General features: G+C 39.5%; 1 protein-coding gene across 7 annotated transcripts in view; it reads left to right on the forward strand.

Moving 5' to 3' along the window:
• LOC113504804 (high affinity cAMP-specific and IBMX-insensitive 3',5'-cyclic phosphodiesterase 8) overlaps nt 1-18,229 on the forward strand; it is a 144,708-nt gene that overhangs the window by 118,708 nt on the left and 7,771 nt on the right. For all 7 annotated transcript variants that reach the window (XM_026887280.1, XM_026887287.1, XM_026887314.1 and 4 more), the window contains 5 exons: nt 8,328-8,385; nt 14,445-14,612; nt 15,006-15,208; nt 16,882-17,065; nt 17,510-17,686. In XM_026887280.1, coding sequence (XP_026743081.1) covers nt 8,328-8,385; nt 14,445-14,612; nt 15,006-15,208; nt 16,882-17,065; nt 17,510-17,686 — 790 coding nt within the window. The remainder of the gene's footprint in view (nt 1-8,327; nt 8,386-14,444; nt 14,613-15,005; nt 15,209-16,881; nt 17,066-17,509; nt 17,687-18,229) is intronic.

Genomic DNA, 18,229 nt, shown 5'->3' on the forward strand with positions numbered 1-18,229 from the left:
CCTTTAAATTTAACTTGATATAAAAAGCTGTCATTTCTTCCCATTAATTTCATCAATTTTTGCTCAGTAGTTTACATTTGAAGTCATGTGTATGCTTTCATTGTAAACAATGTATTAAACTTTTCTACTACTAAACAAGGGTTATTACAAGTTATAAGGGATACTCTATCCCTTATAACTTTTCTGTGTACTATTCTGTCAGCCATTCTTTAATAAACTACAAAATCGTTATTAAAGTCCTCTATAGGGTGGCTAAAAAAACTTATAGAGCTCAAAAGCTCTTTAGCGGCAACCTCAATTTCGTATTAATTCAAGAACTTTTCCTATCTATACTTCGTTAATTTGCCTGTTGAGTGTGATAGGTCCGATTTCGGGCGGAATTGAATCGTGAGACAATGTAACCAGATAATATTGTGGAGTACTTGAAGCCCGTCTATTGAGGATGCCTCTGGGGCTTTGCACTAACTGTGTCTATATTGTACATAGAATGGATGAATTAACAGTCTATAGCTGACCTTTATAGCCGTATAACAATGATCTTTTTTTTAAGCGAATTGTACAAATGCAGTTTAGTATTAGTGCATATTCAAAGTCATCAAAATCATACTTCCTTTCAAGTTAACTGACATCACTTTTTATACATATATTATTTTGTGCAAAAACACCGATGCAGGATAGTCTAAAGAATATGTTCTAAAGAAGAAATTAAAAATCATAAGAATGAATAAAATAAACCATAAAAACCAACAACATGAAAAGTAAAACTAAACAAAATCTAACACAAATTTAACTATCAACTTAAAACAAAAAGTTAATACAAACGCCGCATAAAATCACCGCAAAAGTTTGCCATAATAGCTCAGAAACTGCGTGAACACCAGTGTTGCCAGTACGATAATATTAACTCCTAAACCGGTAAGCCGCGAGTAACTCATTACGTAAACATGACGTTTTCCTGAAACCTTTCACGCGTGAAAATAATTTTCTATCAACGAAACTGTCGCGAATTTGCGATCCTATTTTGTTTCGTTTTTTTCTAAATCGCGCCATTTGATTTAATGGCTTTGCGTACATAATTTATGCGCTTAGCTGGCGATAAAGGCCTGTGTTATTTTAGAATTAATTTAATTTTGACGGTAAGGGTAGCCAAGTCAACACGCCAAGCACGCACGGCCTATGATCCACGCGATGGACAAGCATCTACTTGACCCACGAATCCAGTTCTGAGTCTGGGTGTCTTTGTGCAATTTTCTTAAATATTTGAAACAACCTCTCGACACAAGAATTAAGTTCCTTAGTGACAGACTCGTTAAAAAAACGAAAGAACTAATTTCCTCGGTATTTGTTTTGATTATTCATGTTTTTATATTCTACGTTGGATTTTTTATATATAAATGTAGATATCGGAAGTAAAACGAAGTAATTCTAACGAAACTAAGTACATGCTTCGAAAGTTAGAAATTTATAGCTGAAATATAACGAATAGGAAACTCAACTCGTGTTTCATCTAACTTCAAACCAACTGACGAAATTGTAACGAAAATAACTTAAATTCAGTGCTGAAACCTGATTCTACAGGCGCTGAAATACTGGGTGAAACTGTAAAACTTGATGCCAAAGCCGTTGCAATCCTGAATAACCAGTTACATGTCTAAACCGCTGTAGCGATTTTATTAAATGTTATTAAATGCAGTTTGTAGCTTATTCAATGTTAAAGCTTCCTCTATAAGAATAGGGATGATAACAATGTATTTTTCAGTGTCCTTTTGCAGCTCAATTTATAGATAACTAGTATTTGCCCGCGACTTCGTCCGCGTGATCAGAAGATACAAGTTTTTTTTTATCGGTTAAGTTTTGTTTTGTCCAAACTTTTGTTCGTATTTGTAAGATTTTTTTTTTATTCTTTAACACGTGTTTTTTTAGGTATCTTGAAGCTCTCGAAAATGAATGTTCCCTGTTTTTTCCACATTTTCCATTATATCTTCGCTCCTATTAGTCGCAGCGTGATATATATAAAAATATTTTTTCAATTTGAACCAGTAGTTCCTGAGATTAGCGCGTTCAAACAAACAAACATACAAACTCTTCAGCTTTATATATTAAAGTATATATAATGGATAAGTATATTTTCTCTTGCCGCGTAAAAATTAATTAATCAAATTACAGTGAATCGAACTTAAGCGTCGTCACAATTACCTATGTATAAATTTTATGGAATCGTTACGTCACATGCTCCTCATCTCCTAAACTTTTAAGCAGTTTATCTGTGGTGTGGATGGGTGATGTGGTGTTCGTCAAGAGGGTTCGGATAAATAAAAGTTCCAACAACTTCACTACACGTAATATTTATATTGTTCAATCACACATAGTTCACATACACACAGTCTTATAGCACAAGCAGAGCTATAGAATAGAAGGAGTGCTTGAAGGAGAAAGGTGGATAGGCAAGCGATAGTGATGACGAAAATATTAACAATAACACGCTGGTGCGTGCGGTAGCCGTACAGCATTCGGTTAGCGGGCGACACAGGCTTCGCGAGCGAGATAAGTGGCCGACTGGCGCGGCGCGGTGAGTAGCGGCGCGCGCGCCGGACGTAAGACCGATCCGGTTCCAACCGGAGATGCAACGCGTTTCCAATGCGCCTCGCCGCAATGTGTATGCCGTAGTATTAGATAATTAGTAGTTTTATGTGTACTGATATTTTGTTATTATTGTAAATATATGTATATAGGTAATAAGGCTTTTTATGTATAATATATTTTAAATAAATATGAATTAAAAATGATTTGTTGCGTGTAGATATAAATATAGTAAATTATATATGTATTGTTTGTAAATGTGTGACTGAGTAGGCTACATCACTCCCCCCCAGAGACCGTCACTACGGGCGATAAAAATCAGGAAAACGAACTGTGCGGCCTGAACGCGTCCTTCTGACGTTATCCTGAACTGGCTTGTCTTGGTTAATAGGAGCAGGATCAGGGAAGGAACCGGGGTTGGGGTTAGAAGAAGGAGTGTGAGTGGGGGTAGGGTTGGAAGTTGGGTCAATCAGTGAGTAGGCCGGCTTAAGGCGGTCTATAGACACTGTGACGGTTTTACCCTTATACATAATTTTGAAAGTTTTGTCACTTCGTTCTAATACTTCATAAGGGCCGGTGTAAGGGGGTCGTAAAGACCCACGTAATGCGTCGTCCCTCAAAAATACGTGACTTGATGTCATTAAATCTTTGTACATAAATATTTTGGACTTATTGTGACGTGAGGCCGGTGACGGTTGCAGTTTTGATGCAAATTGGCGCAGCCGAGTGGTGAAGTCCGATATATCGGAGGAATCGATAGGGGTCGCTTGGAAAAATTCTCCAGGCAAACGTAACGGCTCGCCGTAAACCAGCTCGGCTGATGACGCTTTGAGGTCATCTTTAACTGCGCTCCTAATGCCTAATAGCACCAAGGGCAACGTGTCTACCCAATTGCAATCTGCGTGGCACATTATGGCTGCCTTTAACTGTCGGTGGAATCTTTCCACGAGCCCGTTACAAGCTGGGTGATACGCGGTTGTTCTACGATGTTTGAATCCAATCATTTTTGCGAGATATTGAAAAAGTGAAGATTCAAACTGTCGGCCGCGATCAGTGACAATATCTGTTGGACATCCAAACCTGGATATCCACGATATCAATGCCTTCCCGACTGTTTCAGCTGTCATATCCGACATCGGTATGACCTCTGGCCAGCGTGTGAAACGATCTACAGCGGTGAAACAGTAGCGGTATCCCTGCGAGATAGGGAGAGGGCCAATAATGTCCACGTGGATAAAGGAAAATCGAGCGCACGGAAGTTCGAACGAGCCAAGTGGAGAAGATACATGGCGATGAACCTTAGCGCGTTGGCAAGACTGGCATTGTCGGGACCAGTCTCGACAATCTTTGCGTACCCCAGGCCAAACAAACCGGGCAGCCACCAGTTTAGCCGTAGCGTTGGCGCCAGGGTGGCTAAGACTGTGGAGGCTGTCGAAGATTTGTTTTCTCAACACTTTGGGGACAAACGGCCTGGGTGAGGTGGTACTGACGTCACAGTAAAGTTCAGCATGGGAGTTAGGGATACCCAACTTCTCCAGCCGGAGTGAAGAATCTCCCCGTAGAAGATGAGTCAACTCCGGATCAGTCGCTTGGGAGGCAGCCAGTACGTCAAAATCGATTGGCATCTGCAGTTCCTCGATGCGCGACAGTGGGTCAGCGACAACATTGTCCTTTCCCGAAATGTGTCGGATATCGGTTGTGAACTGCGAGATGTAATCGAGGTGGCGGTACTGCCGGGGCGAACAGATAGCTTTACGTTCGCTGAAAGCGTAACTGAGCGGTTTGTGGTCAGTGAATACCACGAAGTGTCTTGCCTCTAGCATATGACGAAAGTATTTAATACTTTCGTATATGGCTAAGAGCTCGCGGTCGTAGGGTGAGTACTTTTGTTGCGAGGGACTCAATTTCCGCGAGAAGAATGCCAGAGGCTGCCAGGCGTCGTCTTTAAGCTGCTGCAGAACTGCACCCATTGCCAGGTCAGATGCGTCTGTTACCAGGGCGAGTTCGGCGTGACAATCTGGGTGTGCGAGTAATGCTGCATGGGCGAGACTGTCTTTGCACTTGTTGAAAGCTAAAAGCGCATCGCCAGACACGTCGACAGGTTGTGATGCCTTTACACGGCCTGTAAGCAAGGCATTTAAAGGGGCTTGAATTAAAGCAGAGTGTGGTAAGAACCGCCTGTAAAAATTGAGCATGCCTAAAAATCGCCTCAATTGTTTGACTGTCTTAGGGACAGGGAAGTCATTGATTGCCTGTACCTTGGATTCCAGGGGTTTGGTGCCAGATGCCGAGATCCGGTAGCCTAAAAATGTTACCTCGCGTGCGCCGAAGACACATTTGGAGGTGTTGACGAGGACGTCATATTTCTTCATGCGACTGAAGAGCTGATGAAGATGGTCTTCGTGCTCGGCCTCGTCCTTGGAGAAGACTAAAAAGTCATCTAAGTAGGCATAACAAAACTCGAGGCCTCTCAACATTTCGTCAACAAACCTCTGAAATGTTTGACCTGCATTTCTCAGTCCGAAGGTCATTTTGGGAAATTCGTACAAGCCAAAGGGTGTGGTGATGGCAGTCTTTTGAATATCTGCCTCGAAAACCGGAATCTGATTGTAAGCTTTCATCAAGTCAATAGTGGAAAATACTGTACAACCAGCAATGGAGTGGGCAAAGTCATGGATATGCCTAATAGGATAACGGTCTGGTATGGTCCGCGCATTAAGCATACGATAATCACCACAAGGGCGCCAGCCGTTGTCCTTCTTAGGCGCAAGGTGCAAGGGTGAAGACCAGGGACTTTCAGAAGGACGCGCTGTGCCGTTGCTAAGCATGAGCTCGAATTCACGCCTAGCTATTTTGAGTTTATCAGGTGCCAGTCTACGAGGGGTACATGAGATAGGAGGTCCTGGTGTAGTCCTGATATAATGCAAGGTGTTGTGTTTCGGGACGGTTGGTGTGCCTGAAGGGCGTGTAATTTCCGGAAACTTGCTCAGGATGTTGTGAAAGCGCGTGTCGCCTGTCGAAACCTTAACCGAAAAAACATTAGCATTTACTAAAGAAGCACTGGCTGATAATGTGGTAGTGTTATCAATTAGGCGTTGATTGCGGCAATCTATAATTAAGTTATAAAAGCTAAGGAAATCAACGCCTATAATAGGTCTAGTTACATTTGCTACAACAAAACGCCAAGCAAAATTACGCCTTAAGCCTAGATTTAAGTTAAGCTCAATAAAGCCGTAAGTGTCGATGACGCTTCCGTTGGCCGCGCTGAGCTGAAATTCTGTTTTGGCACGACGCTCTCGAAGCGCAGAACGGGGGTAGACGCAGAGGTCGCTGCCGGTGTCTACCAGGAACTGGGTGTTCGTGCTGCGGTCGGTGACGAAAAGGCGACCTGAAGAAGATGGGCAATCGTCTGTCGCCATTAGCGACCGCCCGTGGCATTTCCCGCTTTTCTGTAGTCGCAGGGCTTGTTACACTTATTAGCCCTTTCCCCGAACTTCGCATGGAACCAGCATATCGTGTACTTTTTATAGCTGGAGCTGGATCGGCTTCTCTGACGTGAAGATGAACGCAGTCGTTCACGCGGTCTCGAGCGGCTGGAGGTCGCGCAGCAGGAAGCACGAGTGTGCTCTTCCAACTTGAGGGTTAGTTGCTGGACCATCCTCTTCAGCTCCGCGATCTCATCCGATGGGTGTGAAGCGGTTGCACTGTGTGATGACGTCGCGGCGACGCTGCATGGGGACGTCAACTCTTGAATGCGGTCAGCCAAATCCGCAAGCTGCTCCAGGGAGTGTGTCGGCTGCGACGCTAGCACTGTCTGGATGTTATTTGGCAGACGGTTGCACCAAATAGACCTGACGAAGTCCTCAGGAACAGATGGGCCGGCCAAGTCTTGGAGGTGCCGTAGAAACTGAGATGGCTTTCTGTCTCCAAGCTCCTCGTGCGTCAGCAACTGCTTGACCTTTTTCTCATGCGAAGCAGAGAGTCGCTTGATGAGTTCTGTTTTAATTTTGTCATACCTGTTCTGGGCTGGAGGGTTTACAATGATGTCCTTCACAGCTTTGGCGTACTGGATGTCCAGGTTGTTGGTGACATGTGTGAATTTTGTGCCGTCGTCGGTGACGTCATGGCTGTCAAATTGGCCTTCAATCAGGGCGAACCACAGTTCCGGATCCTCAGGCGAGAATGGCGGCACTTTAATTTTCGCGCGACAAATTTCACGTCCGTCATTGGACACGCGCACTGCCTTCTTTCGCCGCGTCACATGGCCGTCATTTCTCGAACCGGCTGTTTTTACAGAATCACTGCTGTCGCTCATTTTGTATCGAGTGTACCAACCTTCAGTCTTCGTGTCCTTAGGGGTCACCAGTTGTGGTGTGGATGGGTGATGTGGTGTTCGTCAAGAGGGTTCGGATAAATAAAAGTTCCAACAACTTCACTACACGTAATATTTATATTGTTCAATCACACATAGTTCACATACACACAGTCTTATAGCACAAGCAGAGCTATAGAATAGAAGGAGTGCTTGAAGGAGAAAGGTGGATAGGCAAGCGATAGTGATGACGAAAATATTAACAATAACACGCTGGTGCGTGCGGTAGCCGTACAGCATTCGGTTAGCGGGCGACACAGGCTTCGCGAGCGAGATAAGTGGCCGACTGGCGCGGCGCGGTGAGTAGCGGCGCGCGCGCCGGACGTAAGACCGATCCGGTTCCAACCGGAGATGCAACGCGTTTCCAATGCGCCTCGCCGCAATGTGTATGCCGTAGTATTAGATAATTAGTAGTTTTATGTGTACTGATATTTTGTTATTATTGTAAATATATGTATATAGGTAATAAGGCTTTTTATGTATAATATATTTTAAATAAATATGAATTAAAAATGATTTGTTGCGTGTAGATATAAATATAGTAAATTATATATGTATTGTTTGTAAATGTGTGACTGAGTAGGCTACATATCTAAGCCAATTTTTGTTGTTCAGAAAATGAAAAAGATACGCGTCTAATATATTTTAATTACTTAACTGAGGAACTAAATAGATAGGTATACATAGTCTCATCCCTACTGAAGTATAAATAAAATATCATATTTTAAAAATTCTCGTTCACGTGCAACGCTTAATTACCGAGCGCCAAGCAACAGGACCGACTGATAATTTCAACCTGCAGAGTCATCATTAAAACTTTAATCCGAGGTACGGTTACCCGGGTATGTGAGGATTTTAATCTGTATTTCTGCACCCTACAGTTATTATCCTCGTAAAATTATACTTTGGTTTATACATTATGTACTAATGAGTTTAATCCATATATCTAAATGAAACCGATCAGATTTTAATACTCAATACTTTTATTGCATCCCACATTTATTCTTCGGTGATATAACTTATAAATAGATCATTACATGGACCTTGTCTGGAACAGCGAAACACATCTATGTGCCTTCAATCTATCACTAAATATATGTACGTGTGTAAAACTTAGCTTTTTTAGCACATTTAAAACTCAAGAACCGATTTGTTTTTCGTGATAAATAAAAGGTTATCTATAAAGATATCGATGAAGGACATTCCCCTATTTTTTAGCTTTAATCACGCAGATTTCTTCAATCCACTTTTTCCTCTGAAGTCTAATAAGTAGCTAGCCCTGCAAAAACATATGGAACTTCTTTAAAAGCCGTTATAGTAAGTTTCATCTATAATATATCTATCTTTATCTAACATGTATGTCTCTTTGTTACAGCGCCTACCTGAAAGATGATTTCGTGGTGCTTCCCTACCTCGACGCTGGTTTCAATAGGGTAAGCTAATCATATCAGTCCATACATGTGTTCCTGTTCAATCAGCCCTAGTTCTGATGAAAAAAGAATTCCCAGTAGGTTGGCATGTTATAAAGTTTTGAGGAAACTGACTTAAATTAATATCTTGCGTTAGATTGTGATCTGCGATGGACGTGTTTTTTTTTAATGGGCGGAACGCGTCTTTACTCAATTATGATATTATTTTCATCTTTCCCAACCATCTTTTTTAATTTTCATCATCTTTCATGTTTGTTACTTTAAAAGGTTTATACTATTGTAGCCAATACAACAATCAATGTTACAACCAATCTATGTTGAGCTATAAGGCTCTACTAACATTGATTCTCATAATTTGAGAGCAACAGTTATAGTTTCAATGCTCAGAAATACTAGAATTACAGCACACAGCATTAGAAAGATAGCACAAAAACCGATTCCACTTCCATATATTGTTACGAATACTTTCTTTGATAACACCCTGTAGAGAATATGCAAAACAGAGCGTATTTTATACCGCAACACCAAAGTTGACACACCAAATCAAAAGTAAACACAAACACCCCTCACAATAGGAGACAGGAGACGACTGGCTTACGATAACAAAAACATACATTTCCATTTAATTTTAAACTTTCGAAACACGATTAGTCTTTTTGGAACAAACTTTTATGACGATCATTTATGCAATGTTAGTCTCAAACGTTGTGTTGTCGGAACCGTTTGAAGGTCCTTCAATACGAATTGTCATATTGTGCATACCTTTATCAATGTATTGTTTTCGTTTATAGATAACCACCCTTCATAACTATAGGTATATGTATGACTTTTTAACTGGCCTATTAGTCTAATGGATAGTGGTCATGACGACTATACTTGAGGTAGTAGGTTCCATTCCCACCCAGGACAAAATTTTCTGTATTAACAGGTAGGTATATTAATTATTTGTCTAGTACTCATAGCACAAGGTTTTTTTCTTGTGGTAAACATAAGTTTTAGTTTTTTTTCTAGTGAATATATCATATTTCCGCATTCAGCAATACTGGGTGTGCTTACATTTGACAATTGCATTAAGACTATTAAACTCAGCCCAGTTTGAACAGTTACGCCTATTCTCAACTGCTATATACTTTCACAAAAGACATGAAATCTATTAATATTAAGATTTCAAATTGTATACTTAAAGATGAAACATGAAATACCCTGGTTTATTTGTCTTGTATTACAATAATATTATCATAACACTACTAACCTTCTCTATTACCCTCGTTACATATTTTAGTTTTCAGTCAACAAGGGTGGATATTACCGTCCACGCAAACGCAATCAGATTTTTGATTATTTTGAATTGAAATTTCTAAAATCATTCATTTAAATTAGAATAGAATATTCTTTATTGTATACGATAGTATTTCGACAGTATTATGGCGGTAAGCTAATAACGATGTCTTCGAGACAACCATTGGATGGCCAGAAGATACATATATGTTTAGAGGTAGACGAGCACTATTCTAAATACATTATATCAGTCATATTACATATTAGTTGAGATTATTGCATTTACCTTGAGGCTTTAGTAGCACTTTTCAGAGTCCTCAGAGTACACAGAGACGGATAATAATAACCCTCTTTTTGGATGGTGGGTTAAAAATGACGATTTGCACGCAGCCAAAGGCTTTTTTTTTTATTCATCAATTGTCAAACTCTTTGATTGCAATATTACCATTTTGACAACATTTTCTTAGCAAAAGTTCCTCTAACGTGGTTTTATACAAACCAGTGTAATCGACCATAGCTAAACTCGGTTAGCAATTATTCTAGTGAATAGCAATGAGTTTATGTAAATGTTGGCCACTTAGCCGTCGCGCCGGGTTTAAAGTGACCGAGTAATACGTGTAATAAGACTACATTGAATGAAGACAGACTTGCCTTTGCCAGTCGCTTCAATTAGGTGCAGGACTTAGAATGGAAATAACTGGCTGTGTGCTTTCTCTTTGTTTATTTAAATTAGGTTTCAAAGTTCCCGTTTTCACTTAACGTATTGTTAGGTGCTCTCTTAACTTGAAAACGTAATTCAAAAGTCAACCCTGCATAATTTCATATTTATGTTTGGAATGTATATTAAACGAATAAAATGGGACCAAAATGCAAAAAAGCCTTGTCTCATTCACTCTTATTTTCAGTACAACATTTACGTAGGTCTAAAGTTGAACCCTAATTGATTTGTATCACAACATCCATTATTACAACACAATAAATCCGAGCTCAGAGACACTGAAAGTTTTCTTTGAATGTCTCTCTTTGATACCTCAGTTACCCGCCTCGGGTCAGCTAGAAACAATAGGCGACTAGCAACAACGCCTGGGAACAAAGCCTTTTGCAGATACGATCCGAGCACCTTTATTTGTGTAATAAGGTTCCAACTACTCGTTACACGTGCTACATCATAGGCAGGGTACTAGCGAGTGACGTAACATCCGTTTGTCAAAGTCAAAACCAACTGGCAGTAGAAATAAAGATGAATTTTTGAAAGTACCACCTCTTGGTTCATTTCGCTGTAGGCGAAACGCTGTCCGATGAAATAAAGAATTCAGGATTCAATATGTTCATATTCCCTACTTCATAATACCGTGCCATTTCAATATAAATAAAGTAACTTAGAGTTCGTTACATAAATTATCACTTGAGACAAGTTTAGTTGGATTCGCCTCAGCAATGAATACTAGGTAATATGATTAAAAACTGCAAAAAAAAATCGAAAATGTACAAACATGCATTTCCTATAGTATACTACACGGAAATGTATACTATCAAATAAGTCAAAGGATCATTAAATATATATTCCAATAGCTGTTGCCCACGACTTTGTCCACGTGGTTAGAAGATCTTGAACCGTTTTCGCAGCGCACGCAACGGAAGCCCTCAAGGATGAATAATTGTGTTGTCCCCGTTTTTTCCACATTTTCCATTGTATCTTTGCTCCTATTAGTCGCAACGTGATGTTATATAGCCCATAGCCTTCCTTGATAAATGGTCTATTCAACACAAAAAGAATTTTTCAATTTGAACCAGTAGTCCCTGAGATTAGCGCGTTCAAACAATCAAACTCTTCAAGTTTATATATTTCTTCATGATATCTATATACTTATTAAGTAGATTAGAAGGTATCATGAAGAAATAAAAGTCAAATGTGATCCAAAGTGCATTTCAAGTATGTTATATAAATCCTTTGTTTAGATCTTTCAAGATATAGAAACAACTATAAAGACACAATTATACCTTTAAACGGCATGAATTAAATTGTAATTAAGTCTCAATTTATTCTTAAATTAAATGTCACTATGAATCACGAAAGCGTACTACTCTATATTCTGTGACGAAAGTACAAACTCGCTGAGTAAAGTTAACCTTAAATTCAACATAGTTTGAATAGACTCGGCGCCGAAACGTCGCCAGCGCTTTGAAGAGCAGGTACAACTTCTCGCCGACAATCTTAGTTTTCCTTTTAGAAGAAAGAACTATGCAGTCCGACCCTTTTCATTTAAAACATTTTCTTTATCCTTTCTATAAGAATAAGGTTTTAACAGACGCTTTTTGAAGATATTTTCTTTATTAAAAAACGTTTGTTTAAAAGTCTCGGTGCGATCGGTGCGAGTTGGACCCGAAACGCAGCGGGTTCCGCCGAAATAGGCTAAAAATAAGCAAAACAGATGATCAAACAAATGTGTTTGTCACCTACCAAGAAATTGATGACCGCTACAAATGCTCAAAGCGTTGCTCAACCACAATATGTATATTTATTTTTGTTGGGGCAATAGAAATATACAATGTCTGTGAAAATTTCAACCTTCTCGCTATGAGATACAGCCTGGTAATGTTTGGAAGGCGAACAACGGAACCACAGTAATATGGTTCCGCTTTATCTAAAAAGTCAAATTGAAAACGAAATCTTTTTGCAATTGTTTAAAAACGGAAATTAAAAAGGAGTATGCTTAAAAAGTAAATGCATCTTCATTTAAAAAGGACTGCAGAAGACATTATTATAATTATCATATTTTATGCAGTATCTCTAACAATTTTTCGCCCATTATGTTTTAACTCAGAAATTGAAACGCTCGCGAAATGTGACAGGGAAAAGCCCTTGTAAATTTTACTGCGTCGTTTTATTTTTAAAATGAGAAAGAATAGTAATATTTGACTAATGGCTCTCTTCAGCTGTGCAGATTATAAATTGCCAGGACGAGTCTATGCTTAATTACTTAGGAATTATGATACTGGCTACTGCGATTCATACTTGACTAAATCTTTTGAAAAAATACTAATTATTCATTTGTTGTACTTAATAGGTACACGGAATCTGATTATTAATTTAATGTAAATTAATTTAATTTAAAAAACTTTGTAATTCTCGTCGAAAATGATAGGATGATTTTCAGAATGGAATAGAAATATTTTCTTTTTTCCAGAATACAAATATTTTATGGAATAGAACTTAGCTTTCTTATTGAAGTTACTTCGCTTGTGGTGTTTTATGAGCTTTATCGTTTATATCTTGAGTCTGTCAAACTAAGAATTGACCGTCCTATTTCCAGCCACAGCGAAAAAATTGTTTAGGGGAAGGTGGGGTAAGACGGGGACCTTAAGGTATTTCATAAATAAAACCCATCTTTTTTAATTGCACAACGTAGGAACTTTTATTAATTAAATAATCAGTCTTTCTTCTTTTAATAACAATCAGTCAAAACAAAAAAAAATAAGTTCTTCTCATAAAAATATAAACTTTTAAAAAATAACTGAATCACCCCATCTTACCCCACCTATAGGGTAAGATGGGGTATACCCCTGGGGTAAGATGGGGTATAGACTATTTAAGCGCCGTCATCTTCACAAACCGGGCAGATATGTTCAGCTTCGTCATCGCTGTCTTCCACTCCTGCACAGACACAATGCGCTCACTTGCCTCAAGTACGATAAGTGATACAAGTATGATAATCGGAATACAAGCCGCGACAGTATAGACATTCTGTATCTTCTTCTTCTGTGCCTTTTCGCTTTTTCGGTTTTTCAAGTTCTCTTTATTGTTATTTTTGTCATTTACTTTTTGTTTGTTACATGTGGTTTTAGTTTCTACCTATTTTAGTTTTCCTCTCATTCTTTTTTATATAGAAAAGCAGTAATAATAGCTGCTTTTCCCCTTCTTCGAACTTGTCTTGGTCTTTTTTCGGCGAATCGCGAATATGGCATTAACTTTTTCGGGCTAACCAGATGGAATGCATCATTATCTATATAATCATTTACTGTTGCCTGCTTGAGACATGAGGTTGAAGCAGTTGGTGGAGGTGGAGAGTTTGCTAAATGATTTACGGCGGTGTAGCCATTTAAGCATCAGGAAATGACAACATTACTGTTTTTGGGACTGTACTATAAAAAAATAGTTAATGTTGAATGCAATCTCAATACAAACTGAATAACAACTCAGCGGATAAGATCGGGTACCTACCCCGTCTTGCCCCACATAAGTGTCCCATCTTTCCCAAACTGGACTTAAAAGTTGTATTGAATTTTTAGAGGTTATAAATCAAAAGAAACCGGCATGAATTAATGAGTTTACAATAGTAAAATAAATACAAATTAACAAAAAAAATATGTCACACATTATGTTTATCATACATTATAACAGTCATGCACTTTATATGCTTCAATAATTAGATAAAACCACTTCAAATTTTAAAAATGTACTTACCATGAAGAATCGTGCGCTCCTTCGAACAAACTTTTTGCGACTCTAACAAGTACTGATAAATACGACTAGATGGCGTCAAAATAACTTTTCAATTAATACTGTATTATATATTTTTGGAGGGTCCCCATCTTACCTCGCTACCCCGTCTTACCCCACCTTCCCATAAAAACCGTACATGACTAAAACCTGTATCAAGAACGACGCATAATAGACGCTATTGGTAGAAAGGAATTTAAAAGTTGACCACAGACAATAATTTTAGAACGTTATTCAGAAGTGTTGTTTTTGCTGTTACTAACAAATTACGTTTTTGTCGCAGGTGATGGTAGAAACCTTAAGTGCGACGGCATGGTGCGCGGAAGTCCTGCAGTGCCGAGCGGCGGGCGCGTCGGCGCGTGCGCAAGTCGCTGCGGTGGCCGCACTCGCCGCCGCCGTGGACCGGTGCCGCGACCTCGTGGCCGTTACCGATGACCAGCAGAGGATACTTGTTAGTATTACTTATATTAGTTACTTGTACTTATATGTACATGTACCGTATATGTACTTATATTAGTATTATACATGTATTCGCTCCATGAAGAGAACAAGTACTCCACAAGCGTCTCTATTCCAAAAACTCTCTATTTAAAAAGGCTGACTCTACATTACCGCCTTAGTAGTACAAAATTCTGAACCGTTTTTGGATAAAGTAATTTGGAAATTATTTTTTATGGACAAGGACACCCAAACAAGCATTCGTGAATAACATCAACGCTTGTCCTACGTGGGGATCCAATACGCGATGCGTTGTGGTCTGTGGGTTTGGCGTGATTACCTCAACCACTCGGCAATCCTTGCAGTCACAGTTTTACCTTTATGCTCACTATGTGTTCTGTTCCAGCTGGCCAACAAGTCCTGGTGCCGCGTGCTGGGCTGGCGCGGTGACGAGGGCCCCCGACCGCTGTCAGAGACAGCTGGTGGCGAGGCCATGCGCCAGGCCTCGAGCGGGGCCCGCGACTGGGAGGCCCCGGTCACGCTGCGCAGGCGCGCCGCACCAGACCCCATCCTGCTGCCATGTAGGGGAGCCGCCATTGGACTGACCAAGTTAGTACTGGATTATCTAATAACTCGCTCAAAGTAGGAAACTGCAGTTTTTTTGGGAAGGCGGTGGAAATTCAAGGTTATCCACTCTCTCGGGGAGGGGGGGGGGAGTATTTTAGACTCGTACTGACTAAACCTGAACCGCTATGCTGTACGTCATCCGCGTTTTTGTGTCGGTGTATAGCAGTGCGTTGCAATCCTTCATTTACTTCTGCTGTCACCTGTGAGACCTGTTAAATATCAGCATTATCAGGATTCCAATATTTTGAACGGAAACGATATTATCATCGATTCCGGAGGGTTGAAAATAGCAAATTCGTTTCTATTTTTATTTTTTACTTAAAAGTATAAATCAAAGACTCGAAAACAAACTTAAAAAAACCATTCTCGATAAAGCAAATTCCTTAATCTGGGTACAATGTGTACCGCTGTTCCAATTACATTTATAGTTCGGAAAACTTCAAAGGGCTTCGGGCTTCGTTAATAAACTGTAGAACAAAGCTAAAGGTATTGTTTCTATAATTAGAATCAAAGCCATGCTCTACTGACATGACTACGTTATCAGAGATATACGATTCTCTTAGACTATTTTTACTATAACCTTTCGATGTGTGTGTGGGTGTTACTTTCATGCTCGTGTTACTAATACTTAATCTCTATTTCTTGACACTATTAATAATTGTAAATGTACGAAGTTCATTTTTTCACCTAAGGCTGCAGAGAAAATTTGTATAGGTATAAGAATTTTAGTTTGATTGCTTCCTCTTTAAGGACTTGACCGAATCGACATACTTGATTGATTACTTATTTTTCTTTAAATGGGGCAGCTATCAACTTGCAGAACCGCCAATGTTTTATCTCCGCATTCATACAAAGACAAAAGCTATGCAGGAGAAACACACGCAAGCGTCGCTTTTACAAAATATTTCAAAATTAAAATCCGCTGTGTCAAATTAGGCTATCCTTAGCCTACACCGACTCCTAAGTTCTCTGTCCATTTTTCATGTAAACGAAACTACACATGAGAACAAATGAATTATTTATTGCACAAAAATACTTCTAAAGAGATTAAAATCATACTGCAACCTTACACGTGTTCATAGGAATATTCTTGCGGTTTAACTGTTCTGACCACAACCGGAGTCATTGCAGTATAAGCTGTGTCTGTGATAGGTATCACATTAAATACTATTTGTTTGTTCCGCCAATTCATTCCAATTTTTCATTCACACCGTATTTGATACCTTGTGTTACACTATTCTATACGTTTTCTGTATAACAGGTAAGCAAATACTTTATCTAAATTATCGGAGTACCAATGCTTATTCTTACTGATATCTCTACCTAATATTAACTCTTTTTCTTCTTCTACTTAATATTCGAGAATTTTCTTTTCTGATAGCCAAATATGTATAGGTCTACCACGCCAATGACCATTGTATGCGATCCTCGCCTACAAGCTGATATATCAACACGAGCTTATTCAGGTCAAATCTTTTCAATGTTTAAGTGTCTGTGATTTCAAGGTGTTTGAAATTTTTGCGGCACGAAGAACAAATTCCTCGGAACAGAGCAAAGCTTTACTTATTTACTCTACTTTTCCCCTACGTCACCACGTAACATAAGACAAATTTAATTTGCCACTTCTGCTTCTAAATTCGACTTGTCTCCTCCAGGAGCACGTCGCACATAGTGTTCGTGTGCGAGCAGACGCATGCGGTGGAGACCGAGCGCGGGCGGGGCTCGCTGCACTCCATCCGCCGTGGGTCGCTCGACGTGCGCTCCGTCGCCTCGGACGGACTGCGACGCACCTCGCTTGCTAAGCTGCAGGGCTTGCCGCTAGAAGCACCCATCACTAAGGTCAGTAGGGAAACTAGCATTGCTGGAAATGTCCCGTAAAGACAACCCTTGAAAAATCCTTTAATAGCAAGGATTATTGAATACCTAGTTCAAGGTGAAATAATTGATCCGCTGTGATGTATTCGTTTAAGTAGATGCTGTGAGCCTTAAGCCGATAAAAGAATAACAATTAAATTATTATTTTTAGACATACTTAGCATGTTTTACAATTAAAAGAATCGTTCTGTCAAAGAGTAAAAATCTTTATTATCCATTAAAAAAAAACACTGGGATATGTCTTTTAGGTTTTTTCTTAGAATCCAGTTAGTTATTAACAAACATGACGTTGTCCCAAAAAGCATTTATCGGGTATACACGTGGTGCATAAATGTTCTGCCAAAAACTTTCAACGTTCCAGTACCTATACCACTTCATTAATTAAAAGTTCTATCATAATATTTCCAGGTTATATCCCTCCTCTCAGCGGCTACGGAGGGCGCGCCCCCCTCCACAGTGGCCTGCATCGAGAGGGCAGTCGACATGCTTCGGACCTCCGAGCTCTACTCCCCACAAATGCGGGATGACCCCAAGATGCGAGTCGAAGACCCCGTGGCTACCGACCTCATTGGAGCACTGCTATCGGTTAGTACCTATAAACTATATGTTCTACATAATATGATTGTTCTTTTCTATTCTTCTAGTATGCAACATGTTTATAATACGAAACTGCGCTTGTACTTTAAATAATGTGTCTGTGAATGGAAATGAACAATTTCATCCAACACGTAATAGTATTATAATCTGAAAAGAAAATTTTCTTTCGTTGTTTTAAGTTTTAAGATAGCGAACTTTGAACTTCTAAAAAGATATATCTATTCCGGCAAAAAAATGGTCTTCCCATAAAAACTTTGACGAGCTGATGACATGTAGTAAGACGCTTGCTTTTATCAACGACCTTCAAAAAAGATGTTCTAAATTTGTCTCCATATTTTTTTGGGTTTCTTTCCTCAAAACTACAGGGTGTACTGATACTTCTTGATTTTGGTAATTCTTTTTCAGAACAGATATTGTTTTCTTACAGTTGTTTACTCAATGCTTAAAAGTGATATTTAAATGTCAAAGGTCTTGTAAACATGTTGTATATTCTCCTGTGTCTGTGCTACTGAACTTCTTTTGTTTATCTGT

The sequence above is a fragment of the Trichoplusia ni genome, chromosome 2, assembly GCF_003590095.1.
Source record: "Trichoplusia ni isolate ovarian cell line Hi5 chromosome 2, tn1, whole genome shotgun sequence".
Classification (NCBI taxonomy): Eukaryota; Metazoa; Arthropoda; class Insecta; order Lepidoptera; family Noctuidae; genus Trichoplusia; species Trichoplusia ni.